We start from the raw sequence: 23,262 nt of genomic DNA, 5'->3' as shown, positions 1-23,262 counted from the left end.
GGATGGATGGAATGCAAATGAGGTTGGTGGAGGGGGGTGTTAGGGGGTTGGCACTTTGGGGTCTGTTGCTAAATAGGGTGGAGTGGATGGGAGGTTTAGGGGTTTTTGTTGAGAATATTAGACAACTTGATCATGTGGACTGCTGGTTTGAAACAAAGGGCTCCCGGTCCAGTTTCAACCTCGAGGGACTCTTGGTGTGCTGTGTTGGTCCTCCTGGAGGAGATTAGGGGGCTTGTTGTCCACCCTTCCACTGAAGTGGATATAAAGGGTTCCGGTTGTTCAGTCCAAACGTCCACTCAGACGGCCCCAGCTCTGGACATAAGTCCAAAACTATCAGCCATAGGATATTGAACCGTATGACTGGTGAGAGAGCTTGTGAGAGAGAGGGAGTGGCTTTTGTATTGGGCCCATTAGAGCCTAAACCAATACTAATGAAGCTGTTTCCTTTACAAACGGAGCGACTTGGGCGAAGAAACTGCCTCTGCTTTTAATATGGGTCCCAGTCCAGTCCCCTCCAGTTCCCCCAACCCTCGTTAAGACGCTGGGATTTGGTATTGGGTCGGCACTGGTTACCAGCGGAACCGCCTTAAAAAGTTAATTACACATGATTAATGGAGCGTTTTCCCTCCAATGATATCTGTGACAGCACAAAGCTGTCGCAAGGCTTGTCAGGGAGAATTCGAGCTGAATAAGTATTTATGTGATCGCATGTGATGGGCCTCCTCTCACCAGCGCCGGCCCTCATCAATCAAGACCTAGCTGCTCGCAGTACTGGGAAATTGGTCTATCAGCGCGGCTGGGCTCCCTATACCCCCCACACCCCTCCAGCCCCCCCGTCCACCTCCCTCCCTCCCCATTCAATCAGACCCGGGGCTACAATGCTTATTTAGCTCTTACTTCTGACCAATGCAGGGGTCACGGGGGGTGGCGTGGGGAGTGTGGGGGGGGGGGAGCTAGAGCCGAGCCCATCCATTACGGCTCTTGTTTCTCTCAGTGGCAGCCGGACGAAGGGATTCTATTAAGAGCCCCCGTCTATTCAGAACCAAGATTACACTAGGGCCCTCCCCAGCTTCTCCCTCCCTCTCTAGCGGCCCTGATCTCCAGCCCGGTACTCACCCACTACCTACCCTGGGGGCCTGAGCCGCCTCACCCCCTCTCTTCCTCCCCCCGCAGTGTTTTACACTTCACAGTTAGTGTTTCTTTCTCCAGCTAAGATGACAATAATCACCCTTCAGAGGGAGAGAAAGCGAGAAAGTGCATGAGAGGGCCTGGCCAGTGGTTGGAGAGGAAGAGCGAGAGGAGACACTCTGGCCTTTAGTGCTGTTGGCTGGGTGAGGATGAGTGTTGTTAGGTGTGTATTTTAGTAACTTCTTAAACCAGGCATAGGTTGGCACTAGGCCCAGGGAATACCTATAGGGTTTTTGTGGCGAAGGGGTGGGAAAAAACGTTTTTGTCAGTAATTTCTCAAAACCCGTTAACCCAATGAATTGCTTGGGAGTGGCTCATACAGGTGCTCACAAGAATATTGCCTTCAGTGCTAAGTGAAAATGGCATCAAAATTGCTAAATAAAACCCTATTGAAATCTGTGGGTGTATGTAGTTTGTGGTGAACCATATCAATCTTTGAGAAATAAACAAGCCTTTCCTAGGTAAATCATCGTTATTGCGACTGGACTACACACTTGCGTTAGAAGACATAACAGGACCGGTAACACTGAATGATGGGCTTTCTAATGCGGTATGTGGCTCCTGTCACAATCATCTGCTATAATATAAAAGAAGTGTGTATGAGATATGAAGAATTAGTGGTTTTGTGACGGGAAAAAGCTCATTCTAAACTCTGAACCAAAAGAGGTTGCGCAGCAGTCTCAACCTCCAGATGTACCAAAAGATTTTTGCCTAACAAATGTTCTCGTCCTCTACCTCGTTTGACCTGCGTGTGCTGCTGCGATTCAGTTTGTGTTCAGAACACGAATCTGATCCTCAGTTATTTAAATCAGAGGAGAAACCACTAGTATCATTTACCTGTCCATTTTGTATTTCAATAAATTGCAGACTGTCGGCCATGCTTGATGAATTAAACTTTCACCATAGCCTGAAGGAAGGCACACCAAATCATCTCTTTTTTTCAGAACAGCATTTAAGCAGAGAAGTTAAAATAGCTTTATTGACTTGATGTTATGAATAGAGCACAGTTCCTCCAGAACCAAATTCTATTTTTCCTCTATTTTTCCTCTGCTTCTTTTCTGATGTTGCAACTAAGGTAGAAACTAAAAACTTTCAGGAAATGTGTTCTATCCAGTTCGAAGATATAGTGATACCACACTAAGCCCGCCTTCAACCAACCTGTGAGGGAAGTTTTTGAAAATCCAATAGTTTCCAGACCTCCAAGGAGGCCTGACGAGATTGGAGGTGTTGCCTCCCAAGACTAGGATTAGAGTGGCTGGGTGAGGATGAATGTGGCTACAGTAGTGGATTAATGAGGATGGGTGTAGGTGGGTGTGGATGTATGTGTGAGGATGGGTTTGTATGGATGTGTGAGGATGAATCTGGATGGATGAGTGAGGATGGGTCTGTGTGGATGTGTGAGGATGAATCTGGATGGATGAGTTAGGATGGGTCTGTATGGATGTGTGAGGATGGGTCTGGGTGGATGTGTGAGGATGGGTCTGGATGGATGTGTGAGGATCAGCCTGTAGGTATGTGTGAGGATGGGTCTGGATGGATGTGCGAGGATGGGTCTGGATGGATGTGTGAGGATGGGTGTTGATAGATGTGTGAGGATGGGCATGGCTGGGTGAGGATGAGCGTGGCTGGGTGTGGATGGGTGATGATGGGTGAGGGTGGGTGTGGATGGGTGAGGATTAGTGTGACTGGGTGAGAATGGGCGTGGCTGGGTGAGGATGGGTGATGATGGGTGAGGATGGGTGTGGATGGGTGAGGATTAGTGTGACTGGGTGAGGATGGGCGTGGCTGGGTGAGGATGGGTTATGATGGGTGAGGATGGGTGAGGATGAGTATGGCTGGGTGAGGATGGGTATGGATGGGTGAGGGTGGGCGTGGCTAGGTGAGGATGGGTGATGATGGGTGAGGGTGGGTGTGGATGGGTTAGGATGAGTATGGCTGGGTGAGGATGGGTATGGATGGGTGTGGGTGGATGAGGATAGGTGAGGACGGGTGTAAAATCTCCACACAGGCAATAGGAAGGCTTTGAAGTTTCGTCATGTAAACACTCCTATCAATCCCCTCCGTATCCACTAAACATCTCTCACACATACACTATCTGTCTTTTGTAAGCAGCTGTGAAGATCTTGAGCACCTGGTTGAAACATGTGGGCCATCTCTGTCTAGAATGTACACAGTCCTGGAACAGTCCTAGTTACATCATCAACACGAGCCGGTCCGGATTGCATCATAAACACAGGCTGACAGCAAATCAAACTGCAACCTCCTGTGTTTAAGAAGCTTGTTTTTCTCCCTTTGCTGAAGAGACTCTTCATTTACTAAATATCTGTTAGCACTTGAGCACCGCCAGAGGGAATGCTGTTAGGGTTGCAACCCCTGGGTTAATGGATGGGGGTCTTCCTGTCGATGTGAGAGAGAGACACAGCATGCCTGTCAAACAAACAGAAATTGAATATGTTGCCTTCTATCAGGATGTTCTCGGTGTGTACATACTCTTGCACTCTTGATTATGACTATCCTGACTTGTTATAAACAGCAGGAGTGAAGACATTAGTCAGGGATAGCGAGCTGAGGGTCTGAGGAAGAGACTCTGCTCAGGGCCAAAGGAGACGTGTTCTGTCTGGAGTCTGGAGGACATATTATGCATGTGTGTGTGAATGAGCATGAGTGTGTGTGTATGAAATCTGTATCTTTCCTTTTTAACTGTTATTTTGTAAATGCATTGTTGTAGGTGTGTGTTTGGTTTTTGTCTGTGACTTTGGTAGGGTCCAGTAGAATCTGACTGTAAGACCTTAACAGAAGAGTAGGAGGGAGGAGTCAGGCTAGTTTGAGGCCTGGTGGCAGCAGCTGGGTGGAATGCTTCTACAGAATAATCAGGACCAACTTCCTCTAACTGAAAAGCGATGTTGCCTCTCTCCCTGCGTCTTTTGTTTCAGTCGGCCCCCGCTGACAGCACAGAGGAAGCAGACGTCTGACCGTTAAGGGACATGTTAAGTGTGTAAGAACAGTATGTCCTTGCGTGTGTGTGCGCATGCGTGCCTGCCTGTTTGTGCGTGTGTGTGTTTCTGTATCAGTAGAGTGATCTCTACCCTTTATCAGTAGAGTGAGCTCCGATACTTTATGTTGTGTGCCATTAAACCTCTGCAACACCCCAGTCTGTCTGGTGTTAAACCTTAAGGCCATTCTCAAACCATACATTCCTACCAGAGTTCTTTGTACTGCCAACTCTGGTCTCTCACCCCTACAGGAGGGCAGCTCCAGTCACAACTCTGTCCTGATATCCCTACTATGGAACCAGCTTTGCCTTGAAGCTTGGACAACATTCCTTGTGCATCTTCTGAAAAACTTTGGAAACCTTATATTTTAGTAGAATATTTAAAATACTCAGGAGCATCAGAATATGTAGTTTTAGGTGTGCTCGCCAAGATATTCTACTTTTTCCACACTGCACATCTAACCAGGAAGTCAGTCAGAGCAGTGTGTGCAAATCACACTCACTGACAACTTCATTTAGCTTGCAGGTGCACAGCATGCCTTGCTTACATGCCATGAGTCAAGGAAATCCATGCTGACAATACCACCCCCCCCCCATCTCCGGCGATATTTGGACAATATGAGTTTCCTCATGGAGCTTCCAGACACACGTCTGTCAACGGTGCAGTCAAGACTCTCACAGCCTAAAGGAGACAGCATTCCTGAGACCATGAGGGGAAATGGGACATGGCGGGGTCGCTGTGGATGGACGGTGTTGAAGAAGAGTTTGACTTTTACCTTGAGGACCCTGAATACAAAAACAGTTATCCAACAGAGGCACACAACATAACATAGAATGAGCTAGTCCAAGCAGTGAGTCAAACCCCAGGAAAGTGATTGTGTTTGTGTATCTCTACATCCGGTATTGATAGAACATTGACAGAGATACCTACACTAAACCTTGTAGAGGAAACAGTGGATGCCCTGGGGAATGAGCAGAAACGCATGGGACAGGCCAGAGGACCTGGGGCTCCAGATCTTTAAAAATGTACAGTGGATATAAAAAGTCTACACACCCCTGTTAAAATGCCAGGTGTTTGTGATGTCAAAGAATGAGACAAAGATAAATCATGTCAGAACTTTTTCCTCTTTTAATCTGACCTATAATTTTAACAATTCAATTGAAAAACAAACTGAAATCTTCGAGGGGGGAAAATGAAAAATAAAAACCTTACAATAACCTGGTTGCTTAAGTGTGCACACCCTCTTATAACTGGGGATGTGGCTGTGTTCAGAATTAACCAATAACATTCAAACTCATGTTAAATAGAACATTAAAGGTGGAACAAGTTCTGACATGATTTATCTTTGTCTCATTCTTTTACATCACACAAACCTGGCATTTTAACAGGAGTGTGTAGACTTTTTATATCCACTGTACACTTCAAATCCCATCCATAGGATCCAGCATTAGTCTCCATCTTGGGACATTTGTCTACACCTCTCTCTGTTTATCTACAAAAGGCAGTCACAGCCTGAGGACAGGAAAATCTAAACATTCTTCATCACACTGAAATTAGACGGCACTGAATATTATGTTGCTATTAAGGCTCTGTCCTTAATATTTCCTCCCCTCCAGGGAGTGGTTTGGAGATAGTGACCTGCCTTTTGAAATACACTCACCTGGAAAGCAGATCTTCCACCCTCTGCTGTCATGATTTTCTACAAATTATTGTGTTTTTAATGTGATTACATCCTGATTACTAGCTTATTGAAAGTTAGCTATCTGATGATAAAATTCACTAGAATTGGCTAATTGGCTGGGTAGCAGTTCAGATGAGGCAGCCTGCCCTTTCTCCATGTAGTGAAATTCAAACTTCGAATTCTCTAAATTCATCATATTAAATGAAGCCACAACAATTGAAGCCACAACAATTCACATACCTTATAACTATAGGTATGTGAACTATCATGACGTGTTAAATGCTATCAATTATGATTTTTCTATAATTTTTGACATCCAGGAGAAGACAAGGGTTCCATATGCTCAGCCAGTAGGGGTGTAACGGTACACTGAAGTCACGGTTTGGTACGTACCGACAATTTTAAGTCACGGTTCAGTACATTGGAAATAGACATGCCAAACATAACATTTGTTTTAATTTATTACGACGTTATAAACTTTGCCCATTTGCACTGTAGTTAAAGTTGCACAGTGCAGAATATTTTCAGTAAAATAAACAATTACAGTATTTTGCAATTACTCACCGGTCATGAAGCGGTTACGCACCAATGCCCAATTGAGAATGAAGTTCCGATATGAATAGAATTACCTGTTCCAAAAAAGCTCTAACTCAGAGTTCAGTGTTATTGTTAGCCTTGATAACATTAGCTTAGAGTTCCTGGTTTCTAGCTATAGGGAGCTAGTCTAAGTCTTCTTTCGCTTCTTTGCAGTTTTCGTAGTGTATGCCGTAGTAGACAAGGGAGGAATTGGCAGTTTGTCATCCTGCTCTCTAGCTGCCATTATAATTTTTATAGTAAGCAAATTTAGCTCCTGTACTTATGCTATATATATAGGCCTTTCATCAAGGTAAAATGCACATTCACAAAATAAACCAAGGAGGAAAGCCCGCCTCGTAGAAAGCGATTGGCTGGAACGGGAAATTGTCTGGAAAGTAGCGGCAGGCTCTATAATCAATAAACTGACATTTCGCTGGCACTGAACTGTCAGTGTTGCTAAACAACTTTTAGAAGGCCTCATCAGCAAACAACATATGTATAGTGGACAATTTATTTTTTTAACTGGGGCTGGAGAGTGAATGCTTTTGGAGAAGGGGTTCAGCCATCCGTAGGACACAAAATAACAAGTGCTGTTGTTGTAGGGATAAAGTTGTCTAAAGGACGCTCGAGAGTGAGTAAGGTTGTCCAAAGAAGGCTGAAGAGTGAGTGCTCTTGGTTCAGGAGTGAAGTTATCTGAAGGAGGGATACAGAAAGCCACAATATATGGTAATAGTGACTGGATATGCTCCTCTAATGTATAAAGCATATTGCCTGTGTAAAGGATTTTAACTTTTGTTGGACAAATACTCAAATTAAGCATTCATACACAGCTGTGAGAAATGGTGCTGTTGGTGTACATTTGACAGGCTACCCAATATTCTGAAATATCAGATGTTGAAGTCTGGGATTGACATATAGCTTAAACATCTTAATTCCATTTTCAGTAGTGATCTTCTGTAAATAAAGTGGTGTGGAAGGGCAAAATAGCATGTAACAATATACTAACTGACGAGGATCACTCATAGAAATGTATTTTAAGTGTGACTTAGCTACTAAAGACATATTGGTTCTTACATATAATTCCAATGCTACCACTTTAGGAAATGAGGCACTGTCTTCTTTGTACTAAATATAAAAGTATTCGTTATGATCTAAACAGATCCCAGATCAGCACCTTGAGAAATTATTGTGAATATCCTTGGTCAGTACTTCTGCTCAGAGATGATGTCCCATGTAACCCAGTTGGTAGAGCATAACGCTTGAAAACGTCAGGGTTGTGGTTTCTGTTCCCACGGGGGGCTCGCACAAAAATGCACTCACTACTGTAAATAGTGTAATTGGAAAAATGATAAGTGATTGTGAATACCAGCCTTGATTGCTCCCAGGTGCATGTCTTTTCTTAAAGGTATTTTCTTGCTTTTATCCAGCTTAGGCCCTGTGCATTGGACTTTGTCTTTGTTAAATGTTGTGTGACAATATAATTTTCAGAGGTGCCATCCAGATAAAGAAGTGAATTGCAAGCGAGGGGGGGGTGATGATATCGGTTGGTGTTGTGTTCCTTCAGTTGTGCAGGGATGGATGGAGGGATGAAAGGAGGGAAAGAGGGAGGGATGGAGAGATGGTCTGGTCATAGTCCAGCAGTCCTCCATCACTGCAGGCCCCAGATCCACCATCGATCCCCAGCACGCCCTGCCAGCAGACACCACCTGTGATTGATCCCCAAATCAGTCCTTCACAGCCCAGCACCGTAAAAACCATAACAACCCATCATAAAAGCTGATTTATCTGGCCCTGGCCCTGGCCGCCAGTTCCAATACTAACCCAAAAGTGTATGACACCAGAATGATTGGTATGGAATTGAATAAACCTTGAGTATTGACGCGCCATGTCTGATGACTCCATCAAGTCGGACGGCTCCAATGTGCTGGGGTGTGATTACACTGTCTTGGTGTGCAGGATAGACCTGCATGAATACACATCATATGTACAACTTTGGATTGTTTGGGGGGAAACAGGAGAATAGTGCATATGTGACATTATCGTCTAAGTCCCAGGATGTTTTTTTTTTTGGTATGCTAGCAAAATCGGATGTTTAAGAAAATGTTCTACTCTTTATGTGTGCGCACGTGTGTGTGTGTGTGTGTGTCTGAGTGTGAATTCTAACAGGAAGCTATGTCTTAGCCATATAATGACAGTGTTAGTCTGAATGGCAGCAGCACAGCAAAGCTTCACCACGTTCCCTATACCCAGCATAGAGTTTGGTTAAATATAACCCTGGCCTAATTTATGGACCTCTTTGATGCCACTGGAAGCCATTGAAGCCTTAAATAGGAATTGCTCCATGTCCTATGCTAGAGGGTTAAGGGGTTTGTTGGCTTTTTCTGACGTTTTTGAAGTTGTTACTTTGGGTTGATGTTGTGTGCAGATGCAATTTCCTCTTAACTTTAATGAGGGTGTATTTAAAGGACATACTTCCCCTCAAAAATGAATGTCCACTGACTTTTTTTTGTTATTATTTGGAGGCAGAATGCCTTGGTTTATTAGATAATATTTCATTTTCTCACAAAACGACTGAGCAGAACTAACATATCAAAAAAAATAAACACTTAAAGACATGAGTAATTTTCCAATTCATGGAAAGCCTTGTTGGAATCAACCTTCCTGTGTTTGTTCCATGATGAGGTGTTTGGTGTCCTGGTTGAATCTGAACACAGCTTTGTATCCATCTTTGTGAAACTGATGAAAAGCTTCACATCCACTCCAACAGTCTGAAACATAAATACTGAAGTTAAAATGTTTTTTTAGGTTGTGCAAAACTGAAAGATTTTTGCAGGACAATTTTACTTCTGGGTAACCATAATTATTATTTACGAGGTGCTGTGATATTTGTTACTTTAGATATCTTAATCCAGACCATATGGCTTGGATAAGGTGACATGAGGGGCAGTTTTTAGGATTGGGTGAATGGTGTTAGGTGAGGTCTCTTGGAGAGAGAGTGACATGCTTCTTCAGACAAATTATGTAATGGCATTTCACATACCGGAAACATTCAATATTAGCCTTTTAATTTGTCACGGTGTATGAAAAGCAAGCAGACCCTGTCTCAAGTGATCTCCACTTCAAACCAGGCTGGACAGCTCAATAAATGTAATGAATGTGCGACACCCGCGCCTCTGATCTAAAGTAGTGTGTTCCATTCCATCTTTCCTTACATAAAGGGGGTCTTTTAAAGATGATATCTACCAGCGTTTAAGAAGCAATTTGTTCACCCTGCAGCAATGCTCTAATTATCTGGCTTTATCCGGCCGGGTGGGGCTGGCTGGCTGGCTATGATTGTTTTACTTTCCAGTAGGTCCCATGTGTATATACGCGCTCTCCTACGCTGAATTTATGTTTTCAAAACTTTACCTTTGACTCTAGTGCGACTTTATCGCACCCCGTGGTCCACATACAGTGTGGCCAGTGTGTTGAGACGCTGCGAAGGACGTGTCTGTTTGATGCAGCCTGTAGGACCTCTCGCTGCCGGGTACCCCCCCCACCACCACCACCACCAGTTCGCGACAGCGCATTCCTCCGGCTGCTCTTGAGAGTAGGGGCACACGCTTGGTTGCTACAAAAGTCAGCTGCGTGTATGTTTTCAAATACTCGCTACACTTTCTGATTTTTTTCATTTGCATCCTTCTCCCACCCTGTCTACAGTTTGAATAGTAGCCTACATTGTACCTCAGGCTATTGGTCATGTTTGGCCAATACCTTATTTTAACGCTCGAGTCACGTCTAGTAATTCCTGCTGTCAATGCAATTAACTTCATTTCAGCAACAGGAGACAATATATCTCATTCACACAGTTCCTTTAAGATTATATCTCAATGGAATAGTAATAAAAGCAATTGAACCGTAAGCAATTTCACATGTCGTTCAATTTATTTACAAACTGAGACAAATCAAGATCATGCATCCCATAACATACCTGACAACTTTATCATTTTATTAAATGTACACTCTGAGGTTTAGCATACAGTTGTTGCTAAAGCCTATGTATATGCCTTGTGTGTTGATAGGCCTAGATTTAAAAGAAACGGGGATCAAAAGCATGTTCCTAATTCCCCGTTTATTACATTTACATTGCTATTTTGTAGGTTTTTTTCTGTCAGCCTTTTATGTATGTTTCTCTTCGTGTGTCTCCAGTCTGCTGCTCTAAAATCGACTGTTCTTGGGATAGAAGCATTGCCCGCTGCAGAGCAGAGCTGTCACTGGAGTTGTTGCGGGGGGGCTAAGATAGACCAGACAGTGCCAAAATGATGGGGTACTAATTCGGAAAACACGCATGGCCTAGTGCTCAAAGGCCAGAATTTGTAGGAAATCATCCCTCTCCTGGAATGCCTGGCTGACCCCGGCAAATGAAAATAATCCAAAGTAATTAGAAGTGAGCTGGTCTGGTCCTGAGAGCCCCGGGCGGCAGGGTAAACATAGCGGGCGCGCTGCATCGCTTGGAGGGGCCGACTGAGCCAGGGGGCCGCTGACCTTGTCCACATAAAGCTGTGATTTATGAAGTGCAGGGCACAGCAACGGGGCTTCTGTCTTCTCTCGGAGAACCAAATTACCAAGGTGGAGATTAACACGCGCTCGCAACGGGCCTACTTCCAGACCAAGGAAATTTTGTATTTACATTTTTCCACTTTCATTTCCTCTTCTCTCTTTTAATGGTAATTGGTCCGCAAGGAGACTCCCCTAAAAAATGTTTTAAGGGTTAAGGGGTAGGAGTGTTTGGTGAGAGAGATAGTATACAGCACACTTTCTTCAGTGACTTAAACTCTCAAATCAATATATTCCAGATATGGTTTACTATTGGTCTAAACAGTGGATGTTTTACTAATCTGAATATCTTCACTTGTAGTGTATTGTAAACTATTATGATACAGTATAAACAACATGGCAGGTGGTTTTTGTGTAGTAAAATGTTCACAAGAAACATAATTTCAACATGAAGTCGTTATCAATAGTCACATCATCTGTTGTTGTTTTTTTTATTCCGATAAAATCAACATTTTACAGGCCAAAACCCTGGTGTTGGAAAAACATTTATTTGATAAAATATTTTTAGTTTTTAAATAAGTTGTTACCACTTGATTGAATCGCTCCATACTTAATATAAATTGTCATGGGGGCCTGTTTGTAGACACTTGATGGAGGCTTAATGCAGCTTTTCGCCAGTGTCAATGGGAGGTCTCTCATTTTGAATGGTTAAACTATTTCATGTGGATTTGGCTGCGATATTTTCTTTTTCTTCTATTTTTTCCCCCTCTCCTGGAGGATGTGTTGGAATGCACCTTATACAGTGTTTCCATAGAGAGACTGCAGCCCGGCTTCTAGTCCGCGGGCGTTAGGGATAACTCCCTTGCAGAGCCAGTTTGCACCCACCCGGTCCGGGAATCCCCACCACAGGGCTCGCTCGTGGTGCTGTAATGCTCTCATATGCTCATATGCATGCCGAGTCTAGATGGACAAGTAATCGGAACAAGATATATTAAAATATACTGCATACTTATTGTGGAGGTAAATAGGCCGCTGAAATCCATTAAAACTAAAATATATATTTTTTTGTTTGTTTACAAAAGCCCCAAGTTACCCCCATATTATCTGATACTATATTAAAGTGGAACTGATGTGTGCATTTAGTAATTATTTTCGTCACAGTTGTCCAAGACTTAAACTGAGAACATTTTCCCAAGTAATTGAGTTGCTTAAACAAACAACAAATAAAAACAAATAAGCATGAAATCCCTTGAGGAATTTCACAGCACTTTTAAGTCAGTGTACTAAAACATTATCCTGATGTTGCAGACGTGTCACCCAAATCAGAATGAAACATGTATGGCGTAAAATAGGACAAATCAAAATTGCCTCAAGCAGGCATGTTGGTTTGTAATCTGTTGATAAACAGCCATTACACACTTTTAGTGTGCTATAGGCTAATCATATTGACATAGGCTTGGGGTTTCTTATGATAAAGCAAAGCTATTTAATCTATACTTATGCCCAGTGTAACATAAAAGGAGGAGGCCTATATTGTGAGTTTCTCAAATAAACATAAATTAAGCAGTTTAAACCCATTCTGCATGGGGGCTGTAACAAATGAACAAGTCTTTTAAAAATGCATTTCAATCCTCTCACTCATTGAGGATCGGAGTTTTAGACTATTGTAGGTCGTTCAGGTGATTATACTATATTCCTGGCCAATATAACTGAATCTTTCATGTCCCATCTAGCAATTTGAAGCAGGCGATGTTGTGTGCTGCAATTCCGCGGACGAGAAAGCAATGACCCCCATCTCAATAACGCAGCCTCTCCCTGCATGAATGATACGCTTTTCTCAGGAGATATAAGCACACACGCTGGAATATTCGTTTTGTATGGAAGGCTCACAACTCGAGTTTAGGCTGTCCTCGAATATAAAGCCTATTACATTTTCCACTAAAGTAAACACCTATCAAAATTGTTCTATTTGGTATTGAAGAACGGATTGAATGGCAACTAATGTCATGCAAAAGTTTGTTCAGTTAAGAACGCCATCTCCTGGCTGGTGAGAGAAGTACATGTTGGGATACCTTAGACTGCCTGTGCGCCTATGTACATGTACCCCTATTTACCCCGGTCATTGGGTCCGGTAGTGATACCACAAAACCCTTGTTTATCCACGAACGTTTCCTCCTTTTCAAAAAGACCTCGGGTCTCTATCAGAATCCATGATCAGACCCGGAGAGGCCCGGGCAATCACTTTCCCAGATTACTTGTATTTAATACACAATGCATCATAAAACAAATCCCTCATCCTGACAGGAAGAAAATAGAACAGCTCATAGCTTTAGCTTTCCCAATTTATGGCTAAATTAAAAAGGCTTCCAACAATGGACAAGTCGAGGAAAGGCAGGAAATCAATGAGCGGCGGACCGGGGGCTCTTTTGGGTTCTCAAGCAGTGTGGACTATGGGAATCTCTGGCGAGGTCCACCTTATTTACACATGATTTTTCCTGTCCTTCCTGCACATTTGCTCTGCGATTTCATTAAACAATGGGCATTATCTGGGATAGAAGGTCAATGTCACAGATAGCAGCCTCACTAAGACATATTCATCATCATCTCTTCGCATCTACCCCTCACCTTTCGAAGAGCATTATAAAATGATGTTCATGCTTTCGGTGCATAACGAAGTTTAGTCTACTTGTGGTTTCAGAAATGTTATTTTTAAAATGTATTTAATTATAACAAATACATAGGAGTAGGTCATACCATTTAGAAAAACAGATTGAGTTTAGCCAATACAATTATTACACTTTTCAAAAACCTAAAAACATGCTAAACAAAATTGTTGCAACAGTTAAGAAAGGTGTTAGGCCTTGCATGAATCGCCAGAACACCTTTAGCAAAATAAAATGTAAAAATCTATAAATTGTATTGGCATGTTCATGTGTATTAAATGTGTGTGGCAAACCCATGCAGAATGATGGCATGCTGGTGACTTGCATCCCATGCCACCGAGCGCGAGACAGGTCGGTGGGGTGCATGCACTGTATGTCTAGTAAAGCAGGTGCTTTAATAGCAAACGAGAATCCAATAAGTTATTGTTTTCACTTGGACAATTGATTTGGCTTAATTTCATTAAAATGACTGGCTGCTCTTTATATTCCATGAAATATGATATGAAATATTCAATATTCGTAGCAGTCACTGTAATGATTCATGAGGTATATCATAACAGCATGTTGTACCTCAACAAGGGTTTGGAATGAGACGCACTTTGCTCCTGGAAAAACTAGTGAAATGCGGATGATTACACGATTATTTGGTGGTTTCATCAAAGCCAAGGCAAATTGGGCTGGTGTGTGCATGTAGTCAATCCCATAGAAGCACATCGCGACCTCTCTCTGACCTCGCCTTTCCACCGGGCCCCTGTCACTTTAGAATTTACTGCGGGTAGCACCGCTCAACTTCCGAATGCGGACAGGCAGGATAGCCCGTTTTGCATTGCTCTCTATGGATGGGCGAGCAAGATCCTCTTTAAGAGACAGTCCGTGAAACAGAAACACACACATCACACAGTACGGGACGCGCAAGTAGGTGGGCGATCCTTCCATCTCACTATCACGCGCCGGGAGGAAGAGAGAAAGGAAAAAGTTGAATCGTCGCGCGCTCCGCTGCCCGGACACCTGGGAACAGTGGAGGTTCAGAGAGAGAGGAGAGGACGGGACGGACTCGCGCTGACAGGCTCAACTTGAACCAAGTTAATTGTATCCAGGGATTATGCCGGTGTCTACATGACAATAAGTGAGAGAGAGGAGCAAACGTCTTGTGGCTCGGAGAAAGGGAAAATACACTGTAAAATCCCATGGCGTTTTCAGGAAAACAGGACAACCTACACATGGAGCAAAAATAAATAGCCGAAACATCTTCCAATATTTGCAGTTATTTTTAAAACAAGATATTGGAGTTTTTAATCAAACGACTTTTTCTTTATCTCTGCATACCTCGTATTTGCAGACATTTTCTAGAAGCACCAAGTGTGTAAAGGAGTTACCACGGTAAGGAACTGATTACTTTTATTTCTTTTTTATTACGAACATTCTGACATGTTCTTTTCCATCAATGTTATAATTGTATTCATCGTAACCTATATGAGCTCTAAATAACAACGAACTGTCGAATTATTGACTTCCATTTTTACAGCGTGAGTCAATACGTTTATGAGCTTATCCCACGTAAATATTTATTAAAAGGTTAGGGCAACACACACATTGATTTGTAACCTTAACCGTTATTCAGTAAGGCCTATGGATCACAACAATGACTGCTCCGTCTTCATATAGGCTACCTCCTATCACTTACCATTTCCTGCCATTGATTTGTTTCTGAAAAAAGTTTACTGTGTCAGTAGTATGCAAAATATATCCTGTATTTAAATATTTATAACTGTTTTTATATTATCGGCGAAGTGTGTTTTTATGAAACAATAATAATAATTGTGTTAATAGAAAATGTACGTAATTGTACATTTCTTGCAGATTCATAAAAAAAATTGTATTTAGTAAGTGAATAAACATTATCCATACTATTGACACGTGTGCTGCAGATCTTATTTTTAGGGTTGTCCAGACCAAAAATATATATTTATTTTGTCATTTTTTTATTGTTATTTTTGGCTTTGTGTGTGGGGAGTCTGACTTGTTTAGACGGCATCGAACTTCTGGCCTGAGAGATAGACAGTTTCATAAGTTTTTTTTTTCTTTTGTAAAACATATTTTTTTATTCAGAATAATTGCTTGGCCTATCATTTATGCATAAGTACGCTTACGTTTATATATGTACTTGGTCAAATTGTATGCCTAATAGCCTAGTTGATTTAGTGAATATGATATGAGGGTATTCATTCACTGATCATAACCTAGAATATTTTGAGTTAATGGGGTGAAAAGAGTGTGCGTTAATTCTGATGTTAAGGCAAATATATATTTCCAAAATCCATATTGGATAATAAAAATTTCTTCTGATTCTAATTTACTTGTTGCAGCCCGCTGGGGTTATCGTGCTGTGGCTCTTTCACTCCTTAAGATTAGGCGCTATTGTTATATATCTCCTGATCGTCAACCCCCTGAGAGACTTTTCAATCAGTGTCAGCTTTATAATATTATCTTCAGAATCTTCTTTTGATTTGAGCGTTTGTGCAATATGCATATTCTACAAATGTTGAAACAAACATAAACATGTTGGCCTAGTAATAATTGAATTAACATTACAGTGTTTTGGGAGGTTGAAAAAAATGCTTTTCTGATTTTATTTATTGAGCACAACCATGGGAGATTGAAAAAAATACTTTTCTGATTTTATTTACAACCACTTCCTATAATTCACTCGACAATAACCATTCTTATAACTCTAACATATGTATTGACTGTTTTGCGTTTGTATTGGATAACTGCTAACATTAAGAAGTAAATACATTTTTGGTTCAATTTCAGTCAAGTGTATGAAAGATAATGTTTTCATATATGATCACTCAAAACATAGATTATTGGTATTATATGTTTTTATTTGTGTTGTAGAGTGTGAATCAATGTGTATTGTTTGCTGAGAAAGCAGAACACAGTTCTGGTGTGTTCAAGGTGTGTTTATATGTTTCTATGTGTGTGTGTGTGTGCTTTCCTTGCTTCTTATAATACTGTAGCCTCACATCAGTGTGGCCTGTTTTCTCTGTGGGAGGTATGTGGTTAGTCCTGTGGACACAGTAACCTGTGCGGAATATGATAGAGATCAAAGTGTTCCAACCCCCCCCCTCTACATCTCTCTCCAGATCTTGAACGGGTCGGGCCATGCTAAGTTCTGCGTGGCTGCCAGTAAGCCTGATATCGGGAGCTGGCTAAAGCACATCCAGTTTGCCCCCACGGCCCACCAGCACAACGTGACGCGGTGCCAGATAGATGATCAGGTATGTGGAGGCGAGAGGAGAGCAGCTCCAGGCTGCAGCCTGACTGCCTGCCTGCCACAGGCCCTCACTGAACCCCCATGTCATGCTTGCCTGACTGACTGCCTGACTGACTGCCTGTGGCTGTGTTACAAGGTGTTATGGATTCAGTTCTGATAGCCCCTGTGTGGCCCATTCTGCCATCACTATCTGCCCTGCTCTCCTGACACACGCACAAACACACACACACATGCATGCACAAACACACACACACACAACCAGACTCAGGGAGCCTATCACCGTTTTGTTTTTTAGTTTCGGTGTAATTGTGTCTTGGCATGGAGAGGACCACAGGGCCAGATCACAAACATCGCACAGGCAGCTGTCATTCTGATAGTCACACACACTTCACACTATAAACTCCCAGATATGTATGGAACGCCCAAGGGCTTCCTCTCTCTTCACCTGGGAGACACAGGACAGCAGGGCCCACCCTGGGACATAGGGGCTTTATCACTTCACCCATTCACTGGTAGGATGGGATTTGATGGACTCTTGAGTACATGCATGCACGCACCACACTGAGTGTTTACACATACACACAAACTCACAGTAGAGGAGTGGGGAACTGTACCTGACGTTGCCTGTGGAAAACAAGTATGAAATTGTACAAACGTAACTTATTTCGTTATTTAGCTCTATGTAATGCGGATATGATTTAAGGAATATGTTTTGAATGTAATGATAACTGGATGTAATTAGTAACTACAAACAGCACATTGCCATTGTGATAATAGTAATCATATCCATTATTTCAACATCATTATCTTCCACGAACGGTTATTCCACACTTGATTTGGTGAATATCAGTGTTGACAGGAAGAGACCTACTCAAGGGGTGTATCCCAAATGTCACCGTATTCACTACATTGGACCCAGTTTGACCGCTATGAGGTGAAACTACTTTTGACAAGAGCCCTGGTTAAAAACAGTTTGCTCTAAAGTTTTGAGATGTTTGAGACAGAAACGATGTGAAGCAGTGTTACTGTCATCAGTGTGGTTCTGCTCGGGTGGCTGTCTAAGCCTGTCCTGGGTCATGGCTGTGATGGGCTGATTGTTAGGTACCGGACACGGTCACAACACGGCACAATGCAGTCTTCACACCTCCCAGACACACCTCCTGTTTTTATAACACACAGTAATCGTTCACAAAGCCTGTCTAGGACCTGAAAGTTATGTCAGCATCTATGAGAGTAGGAATGTAATGTGTGTGTATGCATGTGTGTGTGAGTGTGTGTGCATGTGTATTTATGTGTGTGTGTGTGTGTGTGTGTGTGTGTGTGTGTGTGTGTGTGTTTGCATGTGTGTGTGTGAGTGAGTGTAGTCATGTGTGTGCATCTGTAAGTATGTTCTGTGAAGGGTGTTTTTATAGCCTATGTGATAGTTCCTTGCAGTTCTGATAGCTCCATGTGCTCCTCATCCTAAAGCTGGAGTGAGAAACGTCGTCCCCTACCTACTTCCAAAAGGTTTTACAGCTGCTAAGAAGTACTGACTGTGAGGCCAGCCTAAACCACATATTACACCCTCTTACACAATCAATCCCACATTGTGGACTAACCTGGCTTCAATACTCTTATTTCTGACCTAGTTCTGTTTATCATAAAACTTTACGTCCAATCTCAAGAGGGTGAGGAAAGGAAAAGAGGGTGAATCGAGGAAGGGAGGGCGGGAAGAGATCCAGATGAACTGTTAGGCTTTCCTAGTTGTGCTTGTCTGTCTTTATCTATGTGTGTTTTTGACTGTAAAATAGGGACAAAAATTTCCCCAACTGTTGTTAAAGTGACAAATGGGGAAATTGTGTGGTTTAGGTGAAAGTTTACAATTGGGGTTAGGATTACAATTAAGTTTAAGTTACTATGTATTGGTTAGGCATTAGGGGTATGTGAAGTTTAAGCATAAATACTAGGTTACTGAGGTTTAGGTTAGGATATGGGTTAGGATTAGTAAATGTTTGATTTAAGGGCAATCAACTTTGGTATCCCTATCAAGATAACTTAATAAAGGAATGTGTGCGTGTGTGAGAGAGGCACAGTGAAGAGCTGTTAGGAGACAGTCTTGCTTGGTAATCCTTCAAATTATGTGTGGGTATCTGTTAGCTTTAAGGTGAAGGGTAGATATCTGGTAAAACATCGCTAAACGTATAAATATGAGTAGTAACAGTAGTCTTATTAAATATAACAATTACAATAAGTATAAAACAATATATTATGCTGTCCGCGACATTTGGGTCTCATACAATGAATGTGTGGATGTAGCTAATTTAAGCATTACGCTGACAGATTCATCATTATGCACGAGTTAAGTTGTTAAGTGTTTCCCAATCAGGCACGTACGAGAAGACGTTTGCTAAGTGAGTCATTGTGCGGAAATGTATAACATCGAAAAAATAGCAGTGCTCCAGCTTTCTCCATTCAAATCAGCTTTCTCAATTAAAAATGTTACATGAATAAAATGATGATAACGCCGCATTCCAAGAGAGATATTACAACCTATAGCTGAAAATGAGATGGCGTAGGCTATTACGCTGATTTGGGCTACCTAACACATTGTCATACATGAAAGATTGATTCCAAAAATGATAGTAGTATATTGGCAAACAACTGATTGAACGTCTTTAACAACGCGTTGCTTTCTAGGATCGATACATTATTGACTTCGATGATATTGTCAATAAGCTCATGAAACCCATCTAGACGCTATGTTTACCAGATATATTTTGTAAATGAAGTAAGACGGGCAAAAAGACATGACTCATTAGCAAGTAGTCTGGATCACTCTTAGATGTGCACGGGTTTTAAAATCTCCAGGAAACGACTAAGCTTAAGGATAGTATCCCGCATCATAACGCGGTTCTACAGATGATGGCAATGAGCTTCAACGTTAACATGGTTAAACCTATCTTGAAATATGGAGAATGTTCATAAATCCCGCATTGTAATATAAGAAACATATCCATGTTTCTCCCTGCAGTATTTATCGAATGGTAGTGTTTCTCAATGAGTTTCATACTGAAATAATGTTGGGTGCATACAAACGTTGTTGTAAATTGCACACTTTCAGAAAAAAATCTAATAACAAATATAACAAATCTTTATAGTTTTTACAGCATTTTGAAACTGGTGGACCAAAAGTCAAAGTAGGCTAAAACACTAGGTGAGTGGCAAGTGGGGGAGGGGGAGAGTTGTGAAGAATGCAAACCGTCGTTGATTCAATTCCCCTTGTTCCCACTTAGATAAAAAAAAAAAACGACACATTTCTCCTGCAATGGGCAATTATTTTGGATGTTTTTCACAAAACTTCACAAAGACCGGATATTTTCTATGTTGTGTGTGTCTAATACTACTACGATGAAATGAAACGCAAAGCTCATGATCTGCTTTCTCCAAAAAATATATCAGCTTATAAAAATACATATTGTGACTTATGCAAATATTGAGATTGCTTTTTCAAATGCTTCCCCTAATATTAAATCATAGTTTACACATGTTAGATTTAAGGCTAATATATAAACACATAAATGTAATGTTTAACAGAGATATTGTGTTTAAAATAACAGGTAAGATATAAAACAACATAATCACATAGTTAGCTGTTCTGTGAATGGGCTGGAGTCGCAGTTAAATAATAAATGTTTTGAAGTGGAACCTTAGAAATTATGGCTTTTATTTTTATTTTTTTTACAATGTTTTGGGAAACTTGGCCCATATTTACTGTATTAGAGTAAAAACCTTCTTTCAGCCCTGAATTGGTGACTAACACTATTCATAATCATGGGGCATTGAATTAAGAATTTCAGATAAGAATTGTATTTATTATCTCACATACTGTATCTCTGAGATAAGCCTATACCAAGGCTGAAGGGGTAATGGATTATCAGTCTAATTCTCATAATCCGATGAGTGACTAAAGACTTTCATAAAACATTGTGGAAGGATATGAGGGCTAATCTCATTAGTCATATTGATTCCTTCATGCCACAAAAGAGACCTGAAGTGGATGAGTTGACTTTGTTAATGTCTGTGGTTAAGAGTTTTTGTCTGTCGTCATGGAGTTGACTAAAGAGCATAGTGATGTTCACAAAATGTCCCCAGTGCTTATCTAGAATTGTTTTGTCTTTTGGATCATAATGAGTAAAACTATATGGACAGGAAAGACTTGATTCTAGATCAGCATTCAGCTAATGTTACTATAAACCTCAATGTGCTGTCTTTAATGAAAACGTATGACAAAACCTCTTGCACTGTGAATTGTTACTTAGTGATTTTGTAGTCTTTACTTAAACCAATTAACTGTGATTTAAATGGATCAGATTTAAGCTTGTGAATGTTGTATAATTCCAGAAATAAGCCATATATTCAACATAATTTCTCAGTATGCCTTTTCAAGTGAATTGTTGAGTTACCTCCAGTGGCTGTACTTATTAGTGACAGAGACTTATTTTTTTTTCGTGGTTGTTCATAAGTATAACAACATTTTAATTAGACGTGATTTGACTTTTTATTTAGTCCTGAGTCAGTTGCTTTTTTTTTTTTTTATTACTTCATTTTGGCCCTGCAATCTAAGTCACTGCATTACAGTACAGCTGTGTCATTGCGGCCAAGAGTTTGAATCCTGGGAGCCCACACCCCACAGGTCCCAGGGAGCAGTGAATATTGGTTCGGGGGTGTACGGGTGGATGTACCACAGAAAAGCACTGTAGATGCACTCTAGACACTTCTACCTGTGCTAGATTGGGTACCTGCAAGATCAGTCATGGTTGTTGGCCTAGGTATGTGCTCTCTTCCAGCACAAATGCACCAGCTAATAGTTACTGGTTAATCGAGTGGTGTGATTACAATTTGTTTACTCTTCTGAACCTGCGGTGGAGTTACTGCATTGAGACAGGTCCACAACTGCAAATTAGAACTCAGCTACAAGTCATGACGGGGGGTTTTCAGTGGCACACTGGCTGGATGAGCTGCCTGAGAGGAAGGACATTGCAGGAACAGAGAAAGGGTGTGCCTGTGTCCCAAGGAAAACCTGACTCTTTGTTTGCATTGATTACTACTGATGTCAAGGTAACCAACTTCACTAAGATTATAGCTTCATATATGTCTGTAGTTATGACCTTTAGAAAAAAAAACAAAGGAAGGAGGGAGGGACAGAGAAGGGGGACAATGAGTATTGTGTGTGTGTGTGTGTGTTTGACTATCCTAAATGCCTTGTTGTGTTATGTTAGCTCAATCCCTAATGATAAGGCCAGGTAATAAAGTGTCATAAGGACTGTTGTCACTCTGACCCCTGACAAGCTCCAGAGGTCAAGGCTTGGGGCTGTCTCTCCTCAGTGGTTCCCCTTTAGTCCAAAGGCGTGACGGTCCGGCCCTCAAAGTGTGAACCCAAACACCCCTGTTCTTATCTGTCTGTTATTTCTAGCCACTGTCCATTAACAGCCCCAGACTAGATCAGTCACACTGGGTCAGCACACCCTTATTGCGTAATGCATTCAGATCTTTAACAATGCAGAATGTACAACCCGTGTGTGCGTTTGTGTGTGTATAGGCACGTAAGCGTGTGTTTTGGGGTATGTACAGTATGTTTGTTTATGTGTGTTCAAATGTTTGCCTTTGGCGGCCCACAGGGAAGGGGTGTTGCTGACGGGAATTTCCCCATGTTGGCACTTCCACTGCAGTGCCTGTTTGCCAGATTGTGCACCATCTGCAGAGATATAAGCTACAGAATCTCAAACTGGCTCTCCACAGCCTCCGCCACATTGTGACCCTTTTGTGCCAGTGCCCAGTTGGGGCTGCATCATAGCCTGGTTTCCGATCAGTTGTTGCTGTCTTGTCAACTCCTTGTCAGTCATTTTCACACAAAGGAGCACAGCCAGGTCTGGGTTTGGGCCAAAGTCACCCTGAAAGTCCCTGTCAGTCTCTGGAGGGGAGTCCCGTTAGCGCGTAACTGTGTCAACGGCTCTTTGATTGTTCCTGACTCCCAGTGTTACTGCGGCCTGTGGGGTGAGGGATGGTGCTGGGAGGAGGGTGACAGAGTGTATTGAGACGACGGGGGCACCTGAGAGAGTTAGCTCTGTTCTCATGGCTGGCTTTGGACCCTCTCAGTTCCCTGCATTCTCCTCCTGAACAATGGGGTTGAGGCTGGCTCCCCTCTGACCAGGTCGCCTGGCCCTCGCCCGCGCCACCGTGCCGGGCTGATGTCATTGCGAGCCTAGTATGTTATCTCCCAGGGCCAGTGTCCCTGTGACCCGCGCCCTTACCAGAAACCTCCCATGTCACATTTCGAATAACCCCCCCCGCCCCCCCTGCGTCCACCGT

At 42.2% G+C, this 23,262-nt stretch overlaps 1 protein-coding gene across 14 annotated transcripts in view; it reads left to right on the top strand.

Moving 5' to 3' along the window:
* mecom (MDS1 and EVI1 complex locus) overlaps positions 1-23,262 on the top strand; it is a 163,957-nt gene that overhangs the window by 115,772 nt on the left and 24,923 nt on the right. For 13 of the 14 annotated variants that reach the window (XM_010893658.5, XM_010893654.5, XM_013134119.4 and 10 more), the window contains exon 3: positions 16,784-16,918. In XM_010893658.5, coding sequence (XP_010891960.3) covers positions 16,784-16,918 — 135 coding nt within the window. Of the gene's footprint in view, positions 1-14,283; positions 15,018-16,783; positions 16,919-23,262 lie in introns of those variants that run through there. The other variant, XM_010893660.5, reaches the window with a different exon arrangement.

Source organism: Esox lucius, chromosome 1, assembly GCF_011004845.1.
Source record: "Esox lucius isolate fEsoLuc1 chromosome 1, fEsoLuc1.pri, whole genome shotgun sequence".
Classification (NCBI taxonomy): Eukaryota; Metazoa; Chordata; class Actinopteri; order Esociformes; family Esocidae; genus Esox; species Esox lucius.
The sequence above is the reverse complement of the archived record's forward strand: the minus strand, read 5'-3'. Positions and strand labels throughout refer to the sequence as shown.